This window comes from Mus musculus, chromosome 14, assembly GCF_000001635.26.
Source record: "Mus musculus strain C57BL/6J chromosome 14, GRCm38.p6 C57BL/6J".
Classification (NCBI taxonomy): Eukaryota; Metazoa; Chordata; class Mammalia; order Rodentia; family Muridae; genus Mus; species Mus musculus.
Window position 1 is genome coordinate 12,130,009 of NC_000080.6, and position 26,481 is coordinate 12,156,489.

At 46.2% G+C, this 26,481-nt stretch overlaps 1 protein-coding gene across 2 annotated transcripts in view; it reads left to right on the plus strand.

Moving 5' to 3' along the window:
* Positions 1 to 26,481, plus strand: part of Ptprg (protein tyrosine phosphatase, receptor type, G) — a 688,602-nt gene that overhangs the window by 576,569 nt on the left and 85,552 nt on the right. For both annotated transcript variants that reach the window (XM_006517956.4, NM_008981.3), the window contains exons 9-12: positions 12,376 to 12,560; positions 15,368 to 15,476; positions 22,008 to 22,057; positions 23,650 to 24,418. In XM_006517956.4, the coding sequence (XP_006518019.1) occupies positions 12,376 to 12,560; positions 15,368 to 15,476; positions 22,008 to 22,057; positions 23,650 to 24,418 (1,113 nt within the window). The remainder of the gene's footprint in view (positions 1 to 12,375; positions 12,561 to 15,367; positions 15,477 to 22,007; positions 22,058 to 23,649; positions 24,419 to 26,481) is intronic.

Here is a 26,481-nt window from a genome sequence, read left to right on the forward strand (position 1 = left end):
CACATATTTGTTGGGTATCACTAGGTACTAGAAGGAAAGACAAGGGGCTGGAGAGATGGCTTAACTAAGAACACTGACTGTTCTTCTGAAGGTCCTAAGTTCAAATCTCAGCAACCACATGGTGGCTTACAACCATCTGTAATGGGATCTGACACCCTTTTCTGGTGTCTCTGAAGCAGCTACAGTGTACTTACATATAATAAATAAATAAATCTTTTTTAAAAAATGAAAAAAGGAGAGGCGAGCGTCTGGGCACACATCTATGATCACATAGGAGGATTCCTTGAGTTCATTAGCTGGCTGGTCTTGCTCCAGGTTTAGCAAGAGATCTCATTTCAAAATCCTAGGTGATGGAAGAAGACATCTGTCTGTTGACCTTTGACTTCCATGTGCACACATAACCAAACCCCTATCCCAACCCTATGCTGCCCCTGTGCACATGTACATGCACACACACACACCCCATCTAATTGCCTTCCTTCTTACATATAGACAGATACACAGACATTTTACATTGTGAATGGAAGAAATAAACAAGACATGAATGGGCCTTCATACTCAGGTATTATTGGTTTTACAGGAAGTCAGTCATGTACTAAGAGGAGGGGAGGTCTTCCTTGAGCAGGACAGTCCAGCATTCTTTATGTGCTTGGTGTTATTTGTTCTGCCAAGTTATCTTGGGTGTTCCATGTGTAGACTACCAAGTCCCTGATTATGGGATCAGCCACTGGGGGCGCAGGAGGTAATCCTGAAGAGATCTAGAGGTAAAGGTTATTTGCAGAGACCCTTGGGTATGGGAAGCATCATCAAACAGTGGACAAAGGGAAACAAGATCAGATAGGGCAGGGAAGATGGGCCTATGCTGAGTCAGGAGGCTGCTAGGAATTTTTGAGGTCAGGTAAAGTGATCTGGAGTTAGAAGTGTCCAGTTATGGATGGCAGTCCCCTACAGGATGGATGGATGAGAGAGAGAGAGAGAGAGAGAGAGAGAGAGAGAGAGAGAGAGAGAGAGAGAGAGAGAGAGAGAGAGAGAGAGAGAGAGGATAGATAGATAGATAGATGACAGATAGAATTATAGATGATAGATAGATAGATAGATAGATAGATAGACAAAAGGATTTTTTTTATAAATCAGCTTATACAATATAATTAAAATAGCCTCCCAGCAGCTGTGGCTGGCACAGTTTCTTAGTTCATGCAGTTGCTTTGTGCATTCACCAGTTCCAATCTGGTGCCAAAGGCCTAAAGCAGAGATTCCTACCCTGTGGGTTTTTTGTTGTTGTTGTTGTTGTTGTTTAGGGTTTTTTTGTTGTTTTGCTTTTGCTTTTCGAGACAGGGTTTCTCTGTATAGCCCTGGCTGTCCTGGAACTCACTTTGTAGACCGGACTGGCCTCAAACTCAGAAATCCACCTGCCTCTGCCTCCCAAGTGCTGGGATTAAAGGTGTGTGCCACCACCGCCTGGCTCCTACCCTGTGGTTTACACCCCCCTCCAAGGTTGCATATCAGATATTTGCATCGTGACTCATAACTTCTAAATAGAGGGTCATGTGCATGAGTGGAACTTCACACACTATCTAGCATCATAGCAGGGTCACAGCCATTCCTTGTTCACTGGGCCGATGGGACAGCCTGAGGCAGTGTTAGACACTAGGCTTGAGAGTCCATCACCCAAGGCTCAGGCTTATGGCCTGTAAATGTATCCTTGTGTACAGTCATCATTCCCCTAGTCTGCCTGTGACCTTTTAAATGTGACAGTCTGCGGAACAAATAATATAAAGCCAGAGATATGGAAGGTGCTGTGCAGATACTGGTACTTGTGGTGTAGAGGTGAGCAGTGAGTTCTGTGTACATCTGGGTGAGCATGTTATCTGTGACATGGTCACTGAAGCTCACATTTCAGAGTAAGGGGTTATGCTTCCTGGAAGAAGTGTGAAGCTGAGCTGTTTGCAACGGTTAAAACCCTTCTGGGAAAGTTACTGTTACTGTGTGTGATGGTTAGTGTCAACTTGACAGAATATAGAATCAGCTTGGAGATGGGCCTGTGGGAATGCGTGTAGAGATTATCTTTATTACATCAGCTGACGTGGGAAGAGCCATCTTAATTGTGGACAGGACCATTCTCTGGATTTGAGGCTTAGGCTGAATATAAAGGGGAAAGCAAGCTAAGTACATGCACCCAGTGCCCTGTTTCCTGACTGTGGCTGCAGTGGGACTAAGTTCTTCAGGCTCCTGATGCCTTGACTTCCCAGCCATGATGGATGGTACCTTAAACTGTGAGCTAAAATAAGCTCTGCCTCCCTTAAATTATCTTTATCAGAGTATCTCATCAAAGCAACAGGAAGAGAAATGTAGATACTGTGATCCATGAGCCCTGCCTCCTCCCCTGACCTATCTTGCATGTCACTTCCTTTGACGTCAACTCACTAATGTGCTCCAGCCCCAGCAGCCCGCACCTTCTGGCTCGGGACACTTGACCTCCCTCTGCACCAAACTGATGCTTCTCAACGTTCATAGCTCTGACTAAAATGCCCTTCCAAAGGAAGTCTCTTGGCTGCTCCGGTCTGACTGCTTGGGAGTGGCAAGGCCACTCTTGACATTTGTTTTAGACTATATCTCTCTTTTACTACCTACAAGTACCATGGTGTGATGAGACTCTGTATCTCCTGGGTAGGTGGCACTCTCACCATTGCTAACTCTGCAGTGAGTATGAGGATGGAGGGATGGAGCGATGGATGGAGTATGATACATGGCCAGGAAAAAGAGCCTTGCTAGAGAGTTAGCCCAGGCAGAGCATTTGCCGTTTATCCAGGCTAGGTTCTCGTACAGCAAGAACATAACTAAGCATTTATAGAATAGGGATACTTCACTCACAGTACCTGTAGCCAGAGGGCTTCTTCTACTGTAGACAGAATTCTCCTAAATGTAACTGTTCATTTCAAAACAGCCACGATGAGAGGGCTTGCTTGTTTCACTGTCTAGGAGATCAACCTAACGGCATAGAAAGTGCTTAGACTGGCAGGTGCTGGCTGGAGTCAAGATGTTCCTGGGTACCACTGCTGCCTAGGCTTGGGAGCTATTGAGCCAATTCCGGTAGCAGGTGCCAGGGGCTGTCAATCGTTTTCACACGTTATAAATATTACCTAATTACTTAATCTTCTCTGTCTCCAGGCAGGTAGGCAGAATTTGAGCTTCAAGGCCAACTTAGCTTCCCTCCCACAGCTTCTACTTTCTTTTCCTCACCAGATAAATCTGTTCTGACATTGGACTTATTCATGTGGGCACAGTGGTGCTTATGAACAACCATGTGGAAATTAATAAAGACTAACAGTGTCCTTCCTCCCAGCACAATATACTTCCTCTTTCTTGCTAAACAGCAGTCATTGCTCATGACGCGTGGAGTGCTAAGATTGCAGGCATCTCTCTGCAGAGGAATAGAGCCCAGAGTCAGTGGATCTCCCCATTCTTCCCACCAATTATTTCTCTAGCCTCCTTGTGGGTGCTCTTCTTTTAACTACCGTCCAAGGATATGGGCCTGACCCTCATTTTCTCATGACCTGAGAAACAGCCACTTCCCCTGCTGCTTATAAATAGAAAGAGCCATGAATACAGCTTGGGGAACCTTGGTAGACCGACTCTACATTCATCCTTAGCTTTTTACCTCTCAGCACCAGGGGCCTTATGGTTTTGCCACTGATCTTGGGTGGATATCCTGTATGTGCCTGCCTGCCTGCGTGCATATATGCATGCGTGCGTGCATGGGTGTGGAGTGTTGTAATTCCAATGCATTGTCTTGGATTGAGATTCATGTCTTGACGCTGCCTAGCTGAGGGCAGGCGGCTGTTATTAAGTGCTCAGGGCAATGTTTCTTGGCTGGCACCAGAAGAAGCATCTCCAAAGAGGAGCCTTCTCAGAGAGGAATAGGCTGGCCACTTAAAGCTGTTGCCAGCCACAAAGCCCCAGCTCCTTGGAGTGTACGGACCCAGTTGTTAGAAACAGAGCTGGCTCCTTCTCCTGCATGGATAAGACTGGTATTTAATAGGTCTAGGCACAGGGTTTTCTAGAGCTCACTGCCCAGCCCTCATCTTGTCTATACTTCCTAACCCTAACTTATTTCAATGAACGCCTAGCTAACCTGACTGTGGGGGACACGTGTAAGTTTGTTTTTTACCATGTCTGTTGAGATAGTTTAAAAAGACAGCTTATAGACTGTTACACTGTTTTACAGAGCTCATCCCTTCCTTGCCGAAGGTGTCTTTGGGCCTCTCTCTTTTATGTGACACTGCTGGGTTTTTTTTGTTTTTTGTTTTTTATAGTTGTAAAATCATCCTAGCAGTCAGAAATATGACTTTGCACTTCAGGAAACCCCACCACAGGGCTGGGTACTGGGTCTCTGACACATCTCCTGTTATCAGTTCTATCAGACCTAGGCACGTGAGATGAAAGCCCCACTTTGAAGGACTGCTCAGGTAAGGTGGAGCCAGTCCACTTGGTTCTTTTGACTCAGTATCACTGTGTGTTCAAGGTAAGGCAAAACAGTATCCCAGAGAATGTGGAAGAAATCTGGTCTTCCACTCAGGACTCAAGGCCTAGCTGTTTTCATTAAGTGTGGCCTGGAAGATGGACCCTTCTGAACTCTGCCACCTCCCTTAGTGTCAAGCCAAACAATGCTCCTTCCTGTACAGGATGTGGACACCTCCCAGGCCATTAGCCCTCAGAAGATGAGAGACATCATGAATAAAACAGACTCCAGAGTGGTCTGAGGGGCTGGGAAAGTCCAGAATGCACACTCAGAGCTCTGACACGGAATTTGTGTTCTGCCTCCTCAGGCGGCCTGTTTGCTGAGCATGGAGCACACTACAGAAATACCACCAGTACCGCTTCAGAGCTTCCGAGCTCGTTGCAACTAGCTCTGACTCTTGTTTGCTGAAAAGCACTGCAGTTCAGAGCTTCTGACAGCAGAGGAGCAGGTAGCCCTGCATTAGTGGGACAGTCGCAAGGCAGTCCAGAAGGGACGGCCTGAAGTAATCAGCCCATGTTCAGCAGAACTTAGGGCCACTGCAGCCAGAGTCCCCATAGCGACCCCAGGAGCTAGCTAATCTGTCACCTTCCCCACTGCCCACTAAACACCTGCTCATCACTTAGGATTCAGCACAGCCTCTCTGCGCAGCAGGTCTCCCCACCGATCTGCTCTACCAATCCAGGTCCAGGTGATGGTACTGTAATATAATGCTGTCGTTAAAAGTGCACCACTGTGTTCCTTAGCGCTGCGAGTGTGAGTGCTGTGAGTGGGCTGACATTAATTCTAACCCCCAGTTTATCCATCTGGGAAATATCCACCCATAGGCCTCAGATTTATTAGTAGTTTTAGATGTGATGCAATAAAGTATAAATGATTATTTAAAAGTCAGGTATCTATAGATAATATGACAATATTTTTAACTTGTGTTTATACTGTACACACACATACACTATTTTTTTTTTAATCAACTCTTCTGTTGATGTGATAAAACACCTTGATCAAGGTAACTTATAGAAGAGAGAGTTTATTTGAGCTTACGTTTCCACAGGGTTAGAGGTCATAACAGCAGGGTAAGGTAGTAGGCTATGATGGCTGTCGCAGAATGCTGAGAGCTCACATCTTGAACCACAAAAACAAAGCAGAGATGACATTGGGGGCATGGTGAGGCCTTAAGCTTTCAACGCCCACCCCAGTGATAGACTTCCTCCAGCAAGGCCACACCTCCTAAATCTACCCAAAGTGCACTATCAATTATGGGCCACATATTCAGGTAGCATGAATTGGGGTAGGATAGGGCAGGGCATTCTAATTCAAACCACTACACTTCTTTGCTTTCTAGTGAGACCACTTGGTAGCCCTCATGCCATGGTCTTTGGAAAATGGGATTGCAGATCATGCCAGGGTCACTTTAAATTGTTCTCTAGTTCCTATACTTTCTTCAGAGTAGTGTGTCCTTCATGAGCTCTTAGACATGGAAGAAAGGGAGGTGACATTCTGAGGCACCAAGATTTCTAGAGTTTGAGTTTTTTGTCCTGTCTGGTCTGCTGTGGGGACTCTGATGCAATAAGAGACCTCTCTCCTCACATCAGGTCTCTGGAAAGTTCCCTGCATTAAGGGCTCTGAAGCTGAGCTGGGGTGATCCCTCGCCACCCTGGCATGGCTTCTGTTGCTATGGATAGGATGTGAAATAGTTAAGCCTGTGCCTAAGTGCTATGCTTGTACAGTCTGTGTTTCACATTGATCCACAGTTGGCCCCTTGCCCCAAGTGGAGGGTCTAAGTGGAAGTCCCTGGAGTAGCTGCTTACTCTGACAGCCTAAGACACTTGGGGGTCACACTGGCTTTCATCAGAGCATATCCCAGTACCTCACCTAAATCCCAAAATGAGAAGGGTCAGGGGAGACTGAGATTGGCTCTTAGAACCTCTGAGAAAATATCCTTGACATTGATGTAAAATCAGAGGACCTCGGGTGCTCAGTTAGAAGGCTCTTCATTATTTAACGGAAGCTGGGCTCATAATTAAAGGTGGTTGAGAGAAAAAGCAGAGATTCTCAGTGCTGCTAGGGAACGTTACCCTGCATATCTGTGAGAAGCAATCAGGCCCTGGGAAGGGAAGGACTGATGTCAGAGCCACCTCACAGGGGCTGTTTGTTCAGCAAGCAGGGTGAGGCACCTCCTGCATGGTTAAAAGGCTTCGGTTTATACAAAAGGAAGTGTCAAAATGTCCCCGATGTCAGGGTTGCAGTGGCCATCACTAGGGAAGGAAGGATGTAAAATTAGGCGGCTGCCCCTGCACTCCTGACCTGGGCAGGGGGGTGGTCAGGCTGTGGATAAGGAGACTGTAAGGGCAATGGGGTGTGGTGGAAACTGTGGTAAGGATGGTCATAACCCAGTCTAAAGGAGATCCTTGCTCTGCTGTTCTAGCTGACCTGATTTAAACATCCAGACTTGTGAATAAAAGCTATTGAGCCTGAATGTCCAGTGGGCCCAAGGCCCACAACCTGTTCTTTACATACAATGTGCCTGTTACATTCACGCCAATCCTATGAGGAAGCCATTACATGCAGCAAGCAGCCCATCATACAGATGAGAAGGCACGAGGCCATAAGATCCCAAGTCCCACACTTGGACACACCAGCTTTCTGAAACCCTTCCATAAAACTGTGCACTTTTTCTGGTTTCTTTCTTACTGGGCTTGAAAGGAGGATCTTATTTGGTGCCGTGGTTTCCTAACTGCACATATCAGCAGAACCCCAGGCACTGGCTCAAGCTGGCCTCTCACGCTCTCCAGCCTGGAGTAGCACTTGCACCTTCTGGAGACCGGATGTGTTTCTTGAGTCACACACATCCCCTTGCTGAGAGGGGTGACATAGAGAACATAGACAAGGTTTCTACATAAACAGAAGTCCCTGAAAGTGTCAGCCAGAGTGAGCTGGGTGCTCTGACTGTGTGGATGGCGTCTTTCTCAGTGGAGTGAAAGAGCAAAATCGTTTCTAAGGATGATGTCTCTGACTGTATACAGGGTGTTAGTGATCAGTGGTGTAGTCCCTTCATGAAGGTCCTCACAGCCCAGGCAGAGCAGATATTGAAGGCATGATATCGAAGGCAGATCACCAGCTGAGGGAGAGCTGGCAGATACAGGTGACTAAGGAGCAAGGTGGGAACCTGGGACTTTGGAAACAGAAGGAGTCACATCCCACAGGCCTGCGCACCAGGGAATGGCCAAGGATCTTACACCAGTGTCATCAGCTTGCTTGCTGTTCAAATGCACACGCATGTCAGCCTCCGCTGTGGACTCGAGCACTGCGCAGAACACAGCCAAAGAATTACCATCTGCACCTGACTCAGGCGCGGGAGGTGCATTGTTCCAGATAGCCAGTGAAGCAGCAAGTGACTGAGGGTGAGTGTTGGGAAGGGTCTCAGCTCCCTGGAGAAGCTGCCTGTGAGCTGTGCGCAGGGGCTGGATTCTGTGCTGAGAATATAAACACACATGTTCCTTTTCATCATGGAAACCTCACCCACCATCAGTTTTTGTTTTATATGAACTGGGATGCTCATATCTTTAAACAATACAAAAAAGATCCAAGTTCAAGACCCACAGGAATCATATAGAACTGAGATTCAGCATCAGTGTGTAAGTTCTGGGCACACTCACTCTCACAAGCATCAGTGTGTAAGTTCTGGGCACACTCACTCTCACAAGCATCAGTGTGTAAGTTCTGGGCACACTCACTCTCACAAGCATCAGTGTGTAAGTTCTGGGCACACTCACTCTCACAAGCATCAGTGTGTAAGTTCTGGGCACACTCACTCTCACAAGCATCAGTGTGTAAGTTCTGGGCACACTCACTCTCACAAGCATCAGTGTGTAAGTTCTGGGCACACTCACTCTCATAAGCATCAGTGTGTAAGTTCTGGGCACACTCACTCTCACAAGCATCAGTGTGTAAGTTCTGGGCACACTCACTCTCAAAAGCATCAGTGTGTAAGTTCTGGGCACACCTACTCTCACAAGCATCAGTGTGTAAGTTCTGGGCACACCCACTCTCACAAGCATCAGTGTGTAAGTTCTGGGCACACTCACTCTCACAAGCATCAGTGTGTAAGTTCTGGGCACACTCACTCTCACAAGCATCAGTGTGTAATTTCTGGGCACACCCACTCTCACAAGCATCAGTGTGTAAGTTCTGGGCACACCCACTCTCACAAGCATCAGTGTGTAAGTTCTGGGCACACCCACTCTCACAAGCATCAGTGTGTAAGTTCTGGGCACACCCACTCTCACAAGCATCAGTGTGTAACTTCTGGGCACACCCACTCTCACAAGCATCAGTGTGTAAGTTCTGGGCACACTCAGTCTCACAAGCATCAGTGTGTAAGTTCTGGGCACACTCACTCTCACAAGCTCATTGCCTCTGCGGCTCTGTGCTTTGAAGGCAAGAGAGACCACGTGACTCTCAAAGTCAAAAATATTTCCTTTGTGCACTTTTTATTTCTATAAATGCCAGAGGCTTTTCTGGTACAGAATCCTGCAAAGGCCTCTTCCACATTACCCCAGTGTTCAGAAGCCCACTGTCTGGGAAGATGAGAGACAAGCTGGGGATAGATCAGGAAGAGACTTCTTTCCTATTGTACTTCTCAACTAGGACGCATGTGAGGAGGCCTTCTTGGTACCTCTGGCCTGGTCCAGGGAATCTGAGGCAAGTATGGGCCTTAGTTACAGTCTCCTTCCCCAGCAGGTGGTCCTATCCCCAGAGGCTTTAACTCTGCACTTGCCATTCAAAGTGATGGCGCTATTTATTATAGGCACGGCCTCCTGACTCCATCATTAACTTACCTACAGACCTTATGCCTCCATTGTTCTTGTTGGTTTGTTTGGGGTTTTGATTTATTGGTTTCTGAGTCAGGGTCTCACCATGTCACTTAGCCTGGGCTCAGATTTAAGAACCTCCTGCCTCAGCCTGAGAGCATCTGTGATTTTTGGCATTGAACCACCACATCCAGCCTGTTTTTATTTTATTTTTTTTCTATATCAAATTGTATGTAATCCTATTTCACATATATAGGAAGAGGTAGATCATATGTCAATATTGGATCCTGAAATGTTTGCAGCCGCTGTCTATGATCACAGCGACATTTCGGGTGAAATCGTTTTAACTTTCTTCTTGCTTTTTTGTACTATATGAATCATCTTACTCTGCATAGAAGAGCCCAGCCATTTTCATTTCAAAAAATAAATAAGGATGGTGCATCTGCATGTGGGTGCTAAGATTATTTATGTGGTTGTGATGTAACTGCTGGAGGAATGTGTCCCTCAGGGCCACCGCTGATTGCGGCAGGAGAGGGAATGGTTTCAGGAAACACAAGGAAAGAAAGAACGTGGTGGGAGGTGAGAGCTGAGGACGGTAGGTCATCATCGCAGAGTATAGCACGTTGCCGATATATGAAGCTGCCCCACTGCCAGTGTTAAAAAGGATGCGATCGCCTGTGGATCTCTGCTCACTTTTCCATCCCTCCCTCGGTGCTGTCTGGAGAAGCCTAGCAAATTGGACTATTTAAAAATAGTACATTGTCGCCCCCTAGTGTTTCTTCTGTTATGTCACATTTGGCCATTCCAGAGTTCTTCATAGTCTTTGAAGGCAAATATGTGGCAGCTTGATGCCCACCCCTTGCATTGGGGCGCTCTGAAAGGCAAGGAGCATGCCTCACCAGTCCCCACATCTTCCTGTTGAAGCCACAGAAAGCACATTTCTCCAACAGACGCAAAGGAGCCTCTTGCCAGGCAGGGCCGCTCTCCCTCACAGCTGCAGCCTGAGTGCTTCTCTGCAGGAGTGTGGCCAGAGACTCTTAGAAACTGCCTTAGGTTTGGTAGTCTGGGTCTGGAAAAGAGGTGTGTGTCTCTTGGGGGCTTCTGGAAGGTTCTGTGCTGTTCCCAAGAATGGCTGCGGTGTGAGCTCACCTCTCACTTAGCTCCTTACCTGACAGAGCCAGCAGGTGTTCTATTACCCCCCACCACTCGTAAGTCCCTCCCCCTGCCCTGCCCGACATCTCAGTTTTGCATTGTTTGTTCTAGAACTTGCCATCTTCCTAGTCCGAGTCCTTGGCTTAGTGTGCAGACAGTGCTGCGGACACCTGGACAAGCCTCCTCCTCCTCCACCTTGGGGGCACAGGAGTCTGTCAGACAAGCTCATCCAAACACTCCGGGCTTACTTTTGTATTGGTTTCCAGAGGCTTCAGGAAGAAAGGCCAGAATTTTAACCTGGCCTCTAGGCTTCCCAGTCCTGGCTTACCCATCTTCCTGCTTTGGTCCCATCACGGTCCTGTACAGACCCTGGAATACTGCTCCTGTGTCCCTTCTTCTGCCTCCACTTCTTCCCCAACCTCTACCCATGTAGACTTGGCTCAGCTCTCAATTGAAAGAGCCTTCCACAAGGGAGTCAGCCCCCAATAGAGTCGGATTCTTCTCTGAAGTGCTCCTGCAGGATGTGACGTCCTCCCTCCTGACGTCTATCCAGGCCTTGCGCTCAGTATCAGCTTAACATGGGTGGTTCCTTCCAAAATCTGCATTTCTCCTTGGAGACTGAGGGACATGGGCTCTGTGGAGACATTTGTTTGTGTCTAGAGACAGGTTTGGCTGTCTTAGGAAGATAGGAGAGTGGCACACTTGATCATCCAGACTGTACATAGCAAACATTTGCCATACCCACCACCCTACAGGCTGATCCGGAGCCTTCAGTACCACGGGGAGTTGGCCCTGGACAGCTGTGGCTCTGCTGTGTCTCCTTAAGCTCCTGAGCTGCAGGGATGGGCAGACAGATTAGCCTGACTGTCCCTTACTACCCAGGGTACCACCAGTTCAGAGGAAGCCATCCTTTCTCTGGGTGCCTCTGCTTTAGCATTATTGGAAGACGCATTGCATTTATGCTTTGATCTGCCTGCAATAAAATTTCATCTGCAAATTTAGCTAGTTGTCTGGTCCTCCAGTCAAAGAGTCTGTCTTGAGGAAAAGTCAGAGGAGAAAGCTTCATCAGCACAGGGTCAGGTGAGGAGGGCAACAGCCATAAGTTGTCTTGAAAACAAGGGGGCAAATTTGAATATGGATATTGTACGAGAATCCTATTGAGTCACTGTGTGTTTTCTTAGGTAGGGTAATGGTAGTGAGGCTAGATGAGGGAATGTTCTTGTTCTGAAAAGTTGCAGGTATGAGTATTTAGGGCTGAAGTACAGAGTGTCTACTAAGCTAAAACGTAGGGAGCAGGGCAGGGCTAAGCATGGTGGCACATGACTTCAACCCTGAGGCTTAGGGCATTAAGGCAGTAGTACCATAACCTTAGAGCAAGCCTGGGCTATATAGCAAAACTATGTCTCAGAAAATAAAGAGAGAGCTGGGAAGATGGCTCAGTAAGCAATCACAAGAATCTGTGTTTGATCTTCAGAAATGTGTGTGTATGTATGTGTGTGTGTATATATAAATATATATGTATGTATATGTATATACGTATATGTATATGTATGCGCGCCAGGTGTAAAATGAAACCCCAGAGGGAGCATGTGACCTCAGCACCAAGTAGGCGACCTGTCCTTGGGAAGTTCCAGGCCAGTGGCTTCCTCCTGAGAAATGACACTCTACATTACCATCCTCTTCCACACTGTGGCACTTGTGGATGCATACTTGTGTGCACATGTGCATACTATGCATAAATAGATGACGAGAGGAAGGAGAACTGGTGTGGAACACTGCTAATGGGCCTTGGATGGCCAGAGTTGGGATCTTACCGTAGATCCATTTCCTGAAGTCAGAGGGCACACATGTGAGCGGCAGGTAGCTGATACCCTTTAACCTTACCCATGTCTTCAGTTTGCAGCTCTCCGCCCATCCACATGAAGGTGCAGCCTCTGAACCAGACAGCTCTGCAGGTGTCCTGGAGCCAACCTGAAACCATCTACCACCCGCCCATCATGAATTACATGATCTCCTATAGCTGGACCAAGAATGAGGACGAGAAGGAGAAGACATTTACAAAAGACAGTGACAAGGACTTGGTAAGGCCCCTTGGACTGAAACTGGTGCATATTCCTTGTACAGTGCCTAGGGAGTATATCTCCTCCTATAGGGAGGTAGGGGTTGTGAGAAAAAGATCCATGGAAGCAGGCAGGCCAGCTAGCCAGGACAAGATTGTGTCTCAAGCAAGATGGAAGCAAAGACCACACCTGATATGGTCCTCTTACTTCCACGCAGGTGATGTAGCATATGGATGCTCATGCTCACACACTCTTACACACTCTTACACACTCATACCACCCCCCCCCCATGCACGCATACACACAGATTTTTCTCTTTCAATTCATTGCAAACAAGCCCCTTTCTTTTGATGAGGTTGTTATAGTACTATATGTTATGTAAGATCTAATGTAATGGAAGGTCACACAGCTAGGGAACACTGTGTGTTATCTCTTACACGTACCTCACCTCTGCTGCTACCTCCTCATATTTCCTGCCACAACTATGCCTGCTGCTGTCCACAGTCCCCACCACCCCTTGTCTCACATGACAGTAAACATTGCCTGCTAGACTCCAGGGGCCAGGGCTAGAGTCCTGAGCTGTTGTAGATGCCATGACATATCTGCCCTCAGTCTCTACCTTTTGGTGACCACACAGACCCCAGGCCAACATTTCTGTTTAAAATATATGTAAGTATCTATCATCAGACCCTCAGCCCAGCCCTTTGAGTAGTACATGTAGAAGCATTCTTCTTCCCTTATCATCGTAAACCTCCCACAAGCACTAGGCTTTAAGACTTTACACAGAAACTCCAAGTGACACATTTGGGTTTGAAAGCCTCGATGCTTTATTGTTAATCAAAGGAGGCCCCGGAATAATGAAGCCTGTAATTGTATATGCACATGAAAAATGTTTCGGCTCTGAGTGCGCCTCTTAATGACTTACCACTTTTTTCTCTCCCAATAGAAAGTCCTCAGGGCCCATTCAATCAGTTATAGAATAATACTTTTCATATTCCTTTAGATGAGGATTCCTTTACTTCATTTCCATTTATATTTTCAATTCCCCCACTAGACATTGTTATCTGGGTCACATTAGGGAGCAGAGGCCTTCATGAAAGGAGAGAAGGCTGCATTGAAAGGCACCCAAGGTTACGGTGTGTTTGAACCTTTCTCTTTCTCAGTGGAAGTCCATCAGGGGTCTCTCCCTGAGTTGAGCTCACATTAATCAGCAGAAACCATCTAGGCGCTTCTTCTGTTTCTTGTTCTAAGTGGAAAATAATTAAATATGCAGAGATAAAGAGACACTGGCATGGAGTGAATTCTCCTAAATTCCCACAGAGATGGAGTGAAGATTTTACTCTGAATAGAAGATGGGGGCAGAGGTTTGCCGAACAGGGAGTGAATTGGATTCTGAGAAGGAGACAGGCAGAAGGGCCTGCTTTGACAGCACATTCCATTTCCTAAGAATTTCTAGAGGCTTTTCTTTCCTTTTGAGGCATACAAAATTCATTTATTATTTCTGCCACATGTCAGGAGCGCTGACTCAGGACAGCGCCCATCTCTACCTTTTGGTGACCACAAGGCATTTTCCAGCTGTGTCTCTCAGTCCACACTGTCGTCACAGCCCCGTGGGTGGTATTCATTGTTTTTTTTCTAAGAGAAATTCATGAAGCCTGTAGCTCAGTGACATGACCTTAACTCTCTGTTCCCGTGAGGAAGCTGTTCCCAGTTGTAGCAACCAGTGTTGCCATGGTCACATGCTAATACCAGTATAGGGAGGGGATTATGGTCGCTATACAAGGAAAATCCTCTTGATAGTTGAGTTTAGATTGGCCCAGGGTACACATGTCTGCAAGAAGATCAGGGATCTCTTAGAAAGATCCCCTGGAGACCAGTGGAAGCGTCCGCTGCTTGTTTCTCCAGAAGCAGCCTGCTCTGTAGCTATGTTCTGTTTCCTCAGTGTTAATGTCTGTTGAAGTGAAGCATCAAGGAATGGTGACCTGGATGTGGGCAATGGTGTCCGATGACAGTTAGCAAGCGATAATCTAGGAAGGGCCAGACAGTGGGTATTTTGGGCTTTCAGGCCATGTGGCCTGTCATAACTTCTTAACCTTGTCAGTAATTGAGTGAAAGTATATAGAGCACACGCGTGAGCGTGCACACACACACACACACACACACCACCACCACCACCAACATTTATGCCTATGTGCCAGTAAAACTGTATTTCTACTAGTTGTTAGCCGTCCTGGTCTATCATGCAGGCTCTAGCTTGCTGACCCTTGCTGCTGCTAGGTTCACTGTTCCTGTGAGCAGAGTTTGAGTGGCCTGTGTTACACAGCCTTGTTACATGGCTATGCCTGTTGACACAGCATATTTGAAAGTAGCAGAAGATGGAGACATGAGCAACTGTTGCAGACTCTCACAGCTAGAAAGTCATATGGCAAAGTTATGTCTTAGAACTCTATTGATTTTTATTCTTTGTAAGGAGGCCTTAAGACAACAAGAAGAAAACTGTATAGGCAGAGAATCTCTTCTTGATTTTTTAAAGTGGACATGGCTCAGGTGATCTTTTATCGAATAACTGGGAAGGCTGTTGTGGATAATAATTACAGTTTCTAAGGGCACAGTGATTATGACAGAAATCTAGGCTTTGAGAACAGGAAGGCTGAGGACATGTTCCAAGCTGTGGACTAGTGCTGGTATATTTTCAGTGTCGAAAACAGATTCTAAGTACTCCTTCTCTCCAGAGGAAGCCTGCCGCTGCAACTCCCAGCATGCCCAGGTTTGTTCTCAGTTACACCACACCTGTGAGCCTTCAAAAGCCTCTCTTTCTTCCCCCACAGAAAGCCACCATCAGCCATGTCTCACCCGATAGCCTTTACCTATTCCGAGTACAGGCTGTGTGTAGGAATGACATGCGGAGTGACTTCAGCCAGACAATGCTCTTTCAAGGTAAGTCTGCTTCACCTCTCTGTGATCCTTGTGTACCTCGGGCTGCCTGTCCCTTAGGGGCTTGGTCCATATAGGGTATAAGCCATATTCAGTGAGCTCTGGTCATGGAGCTACCAGGAGAGGAAAGGGAGAGTAAGGCTACTTTTCAGTGTCTTAGTGATATTTTCCAGCCGTGCCTCCTGTTTAAGAATATGTCATATGGTGGGATCTCCCCCAAGTCCTGCCATAGCCTCTTTCTTAGATATCTAGCACGACTGATCTTCATTGCCTTTTAAGAACTAGAGCCCAGGACATAAAATTTGTCCTTCCAGTTTGCAAGGCACACAGAAAAGTCTGTGTGTGCCGGGTCTTCAGGGTTCCCAGTCGGGACATCTGTGTTCTGTGCTGACTGGGGACTTGTAGGGGGATCTAGGATCAAATTGAGGGTGAAGCAAATAAAACTTGGCTTGGTCGCATATTAATGGGATGATTGTTTTAAAAAAGCAAAGTCAGCCCAAAGATTTCATAAATGAAATATTGGAATTTTATTTATTACCTTATTTTATGGGTATGAGTATTGTAGCTTCCTATGTGTGCATGTACCACATACATGCAGTACTCATGGAGTCCAGAGGAGGGCAGAAGATACCCTGGAACTACAATTACAGACAGTTAGAGGCTGCCAAAAATGAAACAAACCCAGCTCTTCTGCAAGAGCAGCAAGTGCTTTTGACAGCTGAGCCATCTCTGGCTCCAGAAACACCAGAACTTTAAATAGATACATTGGAGATCAGCATGTGCTTAGCATATACAAGGCGTGAGTTTACTCTCTATCGAAGAAATGATAAGATGTAGTCTCTTACATAGCACAACCTAATCCTGGTTCTAGTATTATTTACAGAAATCAGCAGTCAACTGTGGTCCAGTTTCATAACAGACACCAAATCCATCGTGAAACTAAAGGCCAGGGCCTTGGGCTCCACACCGAGATGCTGGCTACTCAAGCTGCTTGCTTCTTCAAGGGTCTCCACTTTACTGTCTATAAACTGAAATGCCTGTTCACCAGTCCACTCTTAACCCCGTTTTTGTTTCCTATGTCTTTTTGTAACAGAGCGTCACTGGGTTTATTTGATGGCACTCAACTGATTCTTAACTTTTGAGTTGTGGATCTAATTAAACAAGATCTTTCTCCTGGAAGCTGCCAGGGGTGTGGACAGGTTGAAGCAGCAGCCTCTGGAAGCCCGAGAGCTCTGCGCACTCATACGGCCCTCTCTAACCAACTGCCTCCAAATCTTGGCAGTGCAGCCTAGGAATGTGAGCCCTAGCAAGATGGCCCTGGTGACTGGCAAGCCCACTGAGTGCTGAAGAATGCCAGGTTGGAGCTGGTCTCTGCCGAACGGTGCTTGGTACGAGTACTGGCTGCTAATCATCAGCTGTGCCGTGCTGAGAAAATACGTTATCTATCTTCCCAGAGCTGCTATTCGCCACTCCAAAAACTGGTAGCATTTACAGGGCCATCCACGGCGGCCATTGTACAGTAACACCAGATGACATTCATTAAATAATTAGTGTAAGCAAAAATCACAGGACTGTGAACCAGCAACACCTTCTATGTTGCTGTGAAGTATTTGCCTAGACTCTACCAGTTGAACCTTTGCAATCCAGGAATTGTGACATCCAGATGCCCCAGTTTTAGGATTGCATTACATTATAGACCTTTCGTTTCTCAGTGGTCACAAAGTTTCAGCCGTTGTGAGGTTTGCTTGGAAAGTAGTAAATGGTGAGTCCATAGAGGAAGTTCTCCAGCAGAGATTTCTTCCTAGGAACTAGAATTTACATGTGGCATTTAAAAATGCTTCGCTAATGATTTCATCCATTCTTTTAAAATTAACTGAAATTTACCACAGTTGCATCTTCTCGTAAATAAATCTGTGTCCACATATAGCTAGAATGTATTATTTCATGTGTTGAGCAAGAACCTGGAGCCACGGCAGGTCTGTGTGGCAAAGGGAATGAGAAGGTAGATCAGTCAGGGAACCTGCGGCCAGGCCTGGGAACTTCAGACCCATAAATCATGATTAGGCCTCCCTGCCTGGCCCAGGAGCCTGAGAGTTACAGAACTGCCTCCATTGATTAATGGCCCTGGATGGCCTGGCTTCTGCATAGACTTTGAAAAATTAAAGGTTTATAGTATAATGCAATTCTAAAAAGGCCCCATCAGCTAGAAATTCAAAGCAGGGAGCATTTTAAATGTCTGGTCACAGTGGCTTGTTGAAAATGGCTGGTGTCTTCAGGTGTTCTCTCCTGTTTCTGCTCAGAGACGGGCAGGAGGTGGCTCCTTGTATGGATAAAGAAACAGATCCTCTGGCCACACCTCCCCACACAGGCAAAGTGGTTTTCTCGAAACACCCATGCTATCCCCATGCCAACCTGGACCTTCAGCAATGTCTGCTCTTTCCTATCCAGCTGTCTCTTACTACTTAGGAACTAGAGAGAGCAAGGTCCAAAACTCACCTCCTATGCAGACTCAAGTTTTCATAAAGAAAACAAGACCTTCAAGCATTCCAGAGACACTTTCCTTATAGTAACTGGTTTTCGAGATAAATGTGCATCAGCTCTGGGAGCCTGGGAGCCCACATGGAGGACTACATAGAGTGGCTGTAAGGATATTTCTGATCTATATAATAGACTAAATCATCAGACTGGTGAGGCAGCTCTGCAGGGAAACACCTGCTCATCGTGCCCGATTTCAGTCCTCAGGATCCACATGGGGAAGGAGAAAACTGACTCCGCAGGGTTGACCTCTGACCTCCAAGGTCATATACATGCTGTGATAGGTATACACAGGCACACGGCAATGAGCAAGTAAGTTAATACAATGGAGTCAAGACTAAGATACCAATGAATATACCTAGCTGCCACGACACACAATAGCAGGAGACACTTAGATTGTGGCTCCCATTACATCGCAGTGTAATGGGAGTACATCGCAGAGCTGATCTCTCTATGTAGGGTCTTCTTTGGGGTTTTGTTTGTGTGTTTGTTTTGTTGTTGGGGACGGGTTGTTTGGTTTGGTTTGGTTTGGTTTGGTTTTACAAATGGGCAAATTATGCTCAGCGTGCAAGGAACTTGAGGTAAATCTCTTAGCTATTGAACAGAGTTTGTGTTCTTATTCTAAGGCTCCATGGCCCATAGACAGCAGTGGACACTGTAGACTACACGTCACTCACTGCACCAGGTCTTCAACCTTGAGAAGAGGCCTGATGGGCGTGCAGTGTTCTGGACGTGAGACAAGGCTTCTGGGGCCTTCTTTCTGAACGGAAATTCATCAGGCAGATCCTTCCCGAGGAACTAAAAGACATCACAGGGAATCAGTTGTCGCACGCAGCTTAAGCAAGTTGGAGCCGCGGTGTTTGTTTTATGAAAGCCCCAAGTGACTGACAGGTCCTGGAGCTGCTGTAATTCCTGAGAGTGATCACCATCAGCACTTCCTGAAGTCACTAAGACTGACAGGAGAAAGGACTCAGATCTCAAAGTCAAAGCCACACGCCCAGAGAACGCAGCCATGACTGCTCCTTACACCCCCTGGAAGGAGACGGGCTATAGCAGCATTTGCTTGGGTCCCTTGAGCCTAAGGAAAGGGCTCATAGTCTGAAAGGTCCATGTAAGACTACCTAGGCAGAAACTGTTCAAGACTAATAAAAAGCCAGCAGACTCGAAATGGCTACTGAGTCTATCGGCCTTCTTCAAATCCCTTTAAAGAACATAGAAGGCAGAGCTCCTGGGAGCCATTTGTCTTTTATTAAGGAGACAAGATATGCACATCTGTGCGAATAGCTCAGTGATCATGGAGGCTGTATGTTGTCTCAGGTTAGATTCACTTCCCTAGCTGCCTTGTTTGACCCATGTCTTAGTTGGGGTTTTACTGCTGTGAACAGACTCCATGACCAAGGCAAGTCTTATAAAAACATTTAATTGGGGCTGGCTTACAGGTTCAGAGGTTCAGTACATTATCATCAAGATGGGAGCATGGCAGCATCCAGGCAGGCATGGTGCAGGCAGAGCTGAGAGTTCTATGTCTTCATCCAAAGGCTGCTAGTGGAAGACTAATTTCTCAGGCAACTAGGGTGAGGATCTTAAGCCCACACCCACAGTGACACACCTACTCCAAGCAGGTCACCTATTCCAGCAAGGCCACACCTCCAAATGGTGTCACACCCTGGTCAAAGAATATACAAACCATGACAACCCATAATCTAACAGTTGTATTGACTGTAGATCCGTCTCCGAGGTTCTCTCTGTGCACATTGTACTTAAACAAAATGAGTACACCATTAGGCAAGAGATTGTGAACTCAGGTGTCCATGGCACCAGTCAAGGACATGTGTGATAAAACAGACACCATTCGTCCAAGAAGAGGAACAGTTGACTCTCTGAAGTTAATAACAAAGACAGGGTGGTTTGGGATTTGGGAGTTGTTGTTTTGTTTTGTTTTAAATTTGTAGGGCAAACAGAAATGTGTGTAGGTTCCTTGCCATTTCTAGATTAGGAGAAAAGCATAGCAAATGTTAACTGGCATTTTTTTCAGTGTTTTGATTCTGTGTGTATATGAGGCAGATCTTTAGTTTTTAAAATGCCCCTATTAGCCACAAAAAAGGATTTTGTTCCTTTTATAAGTTATGATGTTTAGCATTATTTAGGAGCAAATTGTCCATCAAGAGGTGAATATCTAAACAGGTGTGATAGAGACAATTATTGAGCATTTAAAAATTTTTTTTTAATTCTGGTCTATGCCTTCATTACAGTGGTGACTTTAAGGACATTATGCCAAGTGAAATACATCAGTCACAAAATACAAATATGCATGATCACATGTATATGCAGTTCTAGAGTAGTCACACACACAAAAATAGAAAACACCACTACATGGTGGTCCCCAGAGATCATGTAAAAGGAAATGAGTTGGTGAGTTTGTACCTGGAGTTTCATTTTACAAGATAAGGAAGTTCTGGAGATAGATGGTGGAGAGGTCAGTTACACAGTAAAGCAAATACACAGAACATTACTGGTGCAGACACTAAAAATGACTAATATGATAAATTTCATATTCTTTGCCTCTTCATACAACTTGATAGACACCAAGGTGGCATTGCTTAAGAACACCCACATAGGAAAGCAGAGCTGTAAGAAGCATGAACACCAGATAGGGCAACAAGCATTGAAGATAAACTCATGTGACCATGTAAAACTTATGTAGAGACTATCAGATACAAGCAGGAAGAGAGTACCCAGCAGTACACAATGAGAGGAGCAATAGAGGCGTTGCTGGGAAAGTAAAAGGATTAATTCAAGATAGACTATAGGGCTGGCAAAATGGCCCCATTTGTGAAGGCACTTACAGCCAGACCTGATGAGCTGAGCTCAGTCCTCAGGACCCACGTGATTTACTGAGAGAACCAACTTCGCCAAGTTGCTCCACCGTGTGCACCCCCCTCTCCCACATACATCCCATTCCCAGCCTTCTAATAAATATATACATAAATGTAATACAGATTTAGAAAACTGTAAAGTGCCTGGTATGGTGGCACACGCCTTTAATCCCAGCACTTGGGAGGCAGAGGCAGGCGGATTTCTGAGTTTGAGGCCAGCCTGGTCTAAAGAGTGAGTTCCAGGACAGCCAGGGCTACACAGAGAAACCCTGTCCTGAAGAAAAAAAAAAAAAGGAAGGAAGGAAGGAAGGAGAGAGAGAGAGAGAGAGAGAGAGAGAGAGAGAGAGAGAGAGAGAGAGAGAGAGAGAAAGAAAGAAAAAGGAAGGAAGGAAGAAAGAAAGAAAGAAAGAAAGAAAGAAAGAAAGAAAGAAAAGAAAGAAAGAAAATAGTAAATTGTTGTAAGTTAAAGATACATGTTAGAGTCATTGAAAGGATGAGAAATAGTGAACAAAGGGGCAATAGAGAAAAAACACTGGAGTGATATAATCCCATTTAAATAAAAATATATGAAACCCAGAAACCCAACAGTACTTGAAAATGCTTCCTGGGCTGGAGAAATGGCTCAGAGGTTTAAGAGCACTGGTTGCTCTTCCAGAGGTCCTGAGTTCAATTCCCAGCAACCACATGGTGGCTCACAACCGTCTGTAATGAGATCTGGTGCCCTCTTCTGCCCTACGGGCATACCTGCAGGCAAAATTATGTATACATAATAAATAAATCATTTTTAAAAAGAAAGAAAATGCACCTTAATGTAGTTGCTCAGGTGTTAGATGTAATCGAATCCTGGGCATCTCACTGTTGTTGAAGTTCTATCTCAATGAAACAAAACCTTAATAATTACAGAGTTTAGGTGAATTGCTTGGCAGAAACAGTTGGCTAGATCCCAGTCATCTGAATATGTCTGTATGACTTGGAGGGGGAATGGTTGGAAAGAGTACAAAGAAATAATATTTGTAACATGAAAATTATGTGTAGTTTAGATTTGTGTGTCCATTGGAAGGTTTTATTGGGAGCACATCTGAGCATTGTGTGTTGTTTACATCATAACTTCTTTGTTTCTCAGCTAATACTACCCGGATCTTCCAAGGGACCAGGATTGTGAAAACAGGAGTGGTAAGTGGAGAACGCTGGCTGCTCTGTTACAAGTGGTAATTTGGATGCAGTCAAAGCTGTGACCACAAGGTGTCAGCATAATGTTGTTGAACTGCACACATACAGCCCTTCAGAGATAAGCATGCATTTTGCTGTATAATTTACTGTGCCATGGAGGAATATTGGTGGCTTCTGATGTATAATTTTGTCAAAATAAAAATATTTCAGATATGTAATTATGAATGACCGCCAGAATCAAGTGATACAGGAGTTCATCCACTCAGAGCCCTTCACTCACCTTATGGTGCAATGAAGAGGTTGTCGCCCACATCTACTCATAAGAAATGACCAGCGCTGGGATAATTGTAGCCTGAAACTCACTAAGTACATCCCAGTTTTCAGACACAAGTTATTCTGTTTGCATCTTCAAAGACCTTAGGGTGAAGGTGAAGAAACTGAGTTAAACAGATGGGCCCATCATCACACAGTGAGGCAAGGAGTCAACTCAACATTCAGTTGAAGGGCTTTTCTGTGTTTGGCGCTTAGTCTTATGTGAGAGTTGATTTTTGGTACTCATGGCTATCCTTAAACTGTAAGGTTTCCATGTGAAGTTGAATGAAGTTCCAAAATGTGTCTTGCTCTGATTAACTGTTTATACTAGTATAAGTAGTGAGGTATAGTTTGGGGTTTTCTGTGCCTGCTTGTAAGGGCTGAACTTGTGCTGTTATCCCCGAACACATCCTGGTTTGGGTAGAAGATGCCGTATATGAGTATGCCCCTGTTCAGCATAAGGAAAGGATGAGCTGAGGTTTGTCCACGTGCAGCCCTGCCACCGAGGCTTCACAGTCATGCACTTTGAATAAGCTCCCTATCCCCTACACACCTCAGTTTCCCTACCCAGAGAATGGGTAGCATGGTGAGCCCCAGCACAGGGGTGGCACATCCTAAGAGGAGTGCCTGTTGTCACCCTGAGTGTTGCAGGCGCAGAGGCAGAGTCTGTACTGTGGAGAAATGCAGACACTCCAAAGGCTCTATAGCTGGGCTGCATGCAACCAGAAGCTGCAGAGACAGGAACTACGTCTTCAATCCCATGTCCAGAGTATGCCTGCCGCTTCTGCCACTGCCATTGCTGACCTGGGCTGGCTACCCTCCCTCTGGCTTTGTTGACTTCCTTGCTGTATGACAGTGGCCTTGACTCTGTCTGCTGATTTTCCACATCTCAGAGCTAGGCAGTCACCTGCAAAACAGCACACATTGACTCCTGCCTCTCACCACCCCCTCCCCATGATGGGTTGACCTGGACATTTTATGACTTACTCGTAATGCTTCTGTTTCCCCATCTAGGCCAGCCCTGAGCCACATCAGAGAACACCTGAGTTCGATACACTAGTTAAGGTTTCAATTCAAAGTAATTTTAAAGCCACTGAAGTAAGACTTGGTCACCCTGGGCCAGCACTGGTCAGCTTTCACACTGTAGCTTATGAAAACTCATAACAGAGGAGACTACAATCTGGGTGTTTGCAGAACAGGGCCTCGAGTTGATTCTTGGTTACTGATACACTCTACATTTTTTCTTCATCTCCTTTTCTCCACACCCTGGGTGGCCCTTTCAGCCGACAGCCTCTCCTGCCTCTTCAGCAGACATGGCCCCCATCAGCTCTGGCTCTTCCACTTGGACATCCTCCGGCATCCCCTTCTCATTTGTTTCCATGGCAACTGGGATGGGCCCTTCCTCCAGTGGCAGCCAAGCTACAGTGGCCTCTGTGGTCACCAGCACACTGTTGGCAGGCCTGGGCTTCGGTGGTGGTGGCATCTCCTCCTTCCCCAGTACCGTGTGGCCCACGCGCCTTCCCACCGCATCTGCAGCCAGCAAGCAGGCAGGGAGGACAGTTCTTGCCACCACCGAGGCCTTAGCTTCCCCTGGGCCGGATGTCGACTCGGCACCGACGAAGGACAGCGAGGGTACAGAGGAGGGAGAGAAGGAGGAGAAAAGCGAGAGCGAGGATGGTGAGCGAGAGCATGAGGAGGAAGAGAAGGACTCTGAGAAGAAGGAGAAGAGTGAGGCTACTCACACAGCCGCAGAGAGTGACCGGACTGCACCTGCCCCCACCCCCTCTTCCCCTCATAGGACTGCAGCGGAGGGAGGACATCAGACTATACCTGGGCGCAGGCAGGACCACTCTGCCCCTGCCACAGACCAGCCGGGCCACGTTGCCCCAGACTTGGATCCCCTTGTGGACACAGCCACCCAAGTGCCCCCAACAGCCACAGAGGAACATTATTCAGGGAGTGATCCCAGGAGGCCCGAAATGCCATCTAAAAAGCCTATGTCCCGAGGGGACCGATTTTCTGAGGATAGCAAATTCATCACAGTTAACCCAGGTAAGTGGGGTTGGTCCACATGTGAGGTTTGGGGCTGCTGTGAACAGGCTGGACCTATTTCTAAACGTTGGGGACCTGGAGAATGAGGACTGGGGAAGTAGTTAGCTCCTTGGGGTTATCCGTGTCCCTGGTGTTCTATGCATGAAACCACCTCTTTTTGTGTCACCCTAATGAGATGCATTCTCTCACTGGAACAAGTCTTTCTCTATCTTTCTGTCTATTTCAGAAGAAGCCAAGGCCTCAGACAGATCTAAATGAAGAAAGTAGGCACTGGATCTAAGTTTGCTCACTCTGACTTTATTCCTGCGGGTGGGGAGGGTAATAGCCAAAGGAAACTCCCTGGGATCCTCAGGGAGTTGACACCACTGTGGATCACTTGCCTCAAAAGCATGAAGTTGGAGCCCCAATCCTATGTTTTGTTTTGTTTTTTAAAGCAAAGCACAGTTACATGCACTTGTAACTGCTGCAGTTGGTGGACAGAGTCAAGCAGATTCCTGGGACTCAGTGGCCAGATAGCCAGCTTTGTGAGTTTTATGTTAGTGAAAGAACCTGTCTCAAAAGCCAAGATGGGTGGCTCTTGAGGGTCAGCATCCAAAGTTGTTCTCCAGTTTTCACATGCATGTATACATGATACACAAACTTGAGTGCTCACACACGTACATGCACACATAAACACCCCACACACCCACATACACAAATGTACACTCACACCCACATATACACATGCACACAAATACACACACTCACACATACACTCACATGCACACACACTCACACATGCATACACACATGCACACATACAGTCACACACACACACATGCTTTTATTCCTTAATCATTTATTAAATACAAACAATTTATTTCCTGGTAGCTATTGTTGTGCTAGGCACTAGGCTGGATAATCTGCCAGGGGAACTCCTTACCTGCATCCTGGCAGAGGGGGATGACAGAAAGATGACTGATGGCAGCTTGCTAGAGTACATTCCAAGGAGTTAGGTAGCAGGGATGTTGGAGAACAAGCTGCTGACATGTGTGTTTTTGGCAAGACAGGAAACTACCCAACTGGGATGTTTGCTTATGAAAGAATGATAAAAGATATAGTTAGGATGTTGTGACTGACAGTTATGAGGAGGATAGAGACCCACCCTAAATGAGAAAAAGTGACATGTCCAATCTGGAGCCTCCTGGCTTTAGTAGTCCATGATCATACCTCATCAGTAAGGGTAGCTGTGACAAGTCACGGGTAGCCTTATGAATGACCCCATCTATAGCAGGGGAAGTAGACGTGGCTGGAAAGCTGGCTGTCCTTAAGCCCCAGGTGGCTACATGCAATTCCCCATTTCCAGCTGGGGAAGCAGACGTGGCCGGCTTGGCCCCCACTCCCTGGGATCCTCAGGTAGTTGACACCATTGTGGATGTCACATGCTCAGATCTTAATGAACCATCCTGACGCTTGTGCTATGGCATGAGGGGCTGTGACTGTTGTGAGGGCTTTTCTTAATAAGAAACCCTTCGTGTTGCCAGACTGCAAGACATTTAGCAACAATGTTTTTTTCATTTAAGCTGTTGTGGAATTATGAGTGCAAAAAAAAAAGGCAACTGGTAAATATTTATTTGCTTTTGCACTTGTAAACATTAAAATTCATCTAAAGCTGAGATCTCGTATGTTAACATACAACTTAGAATACATTTTCATGTGTTGAATTACTTTCCCTCAGAGCTGCTATGAACTAATTTTTTTCCTAAGAAGGGGTCTCCCATGGGTATTGTTAAGTGTGGGGCAGTTTGATGGAAAGGCACAGGAGCCTTGTATGGATGAAGGAAATGTGGAGCCATGGATGGTGCTGTTGTGTAAACTAGACATTTCCCTGAGAAACTGCTGGGTAACAGTTGAATTTCTTGCAGTTAAATATAATAAATAAGGAGTTCCTTTTTACTGGATGCCAGGCTCTAGACAAGGCATTAGGAAAAGACCATTGATGGAGACTTCTATTCTCTTGGGGGTACATGTTCATGGGAAAGGTTTAGGATCCCGCAGCAAAAACTGAGTGACCTTAAATAGCA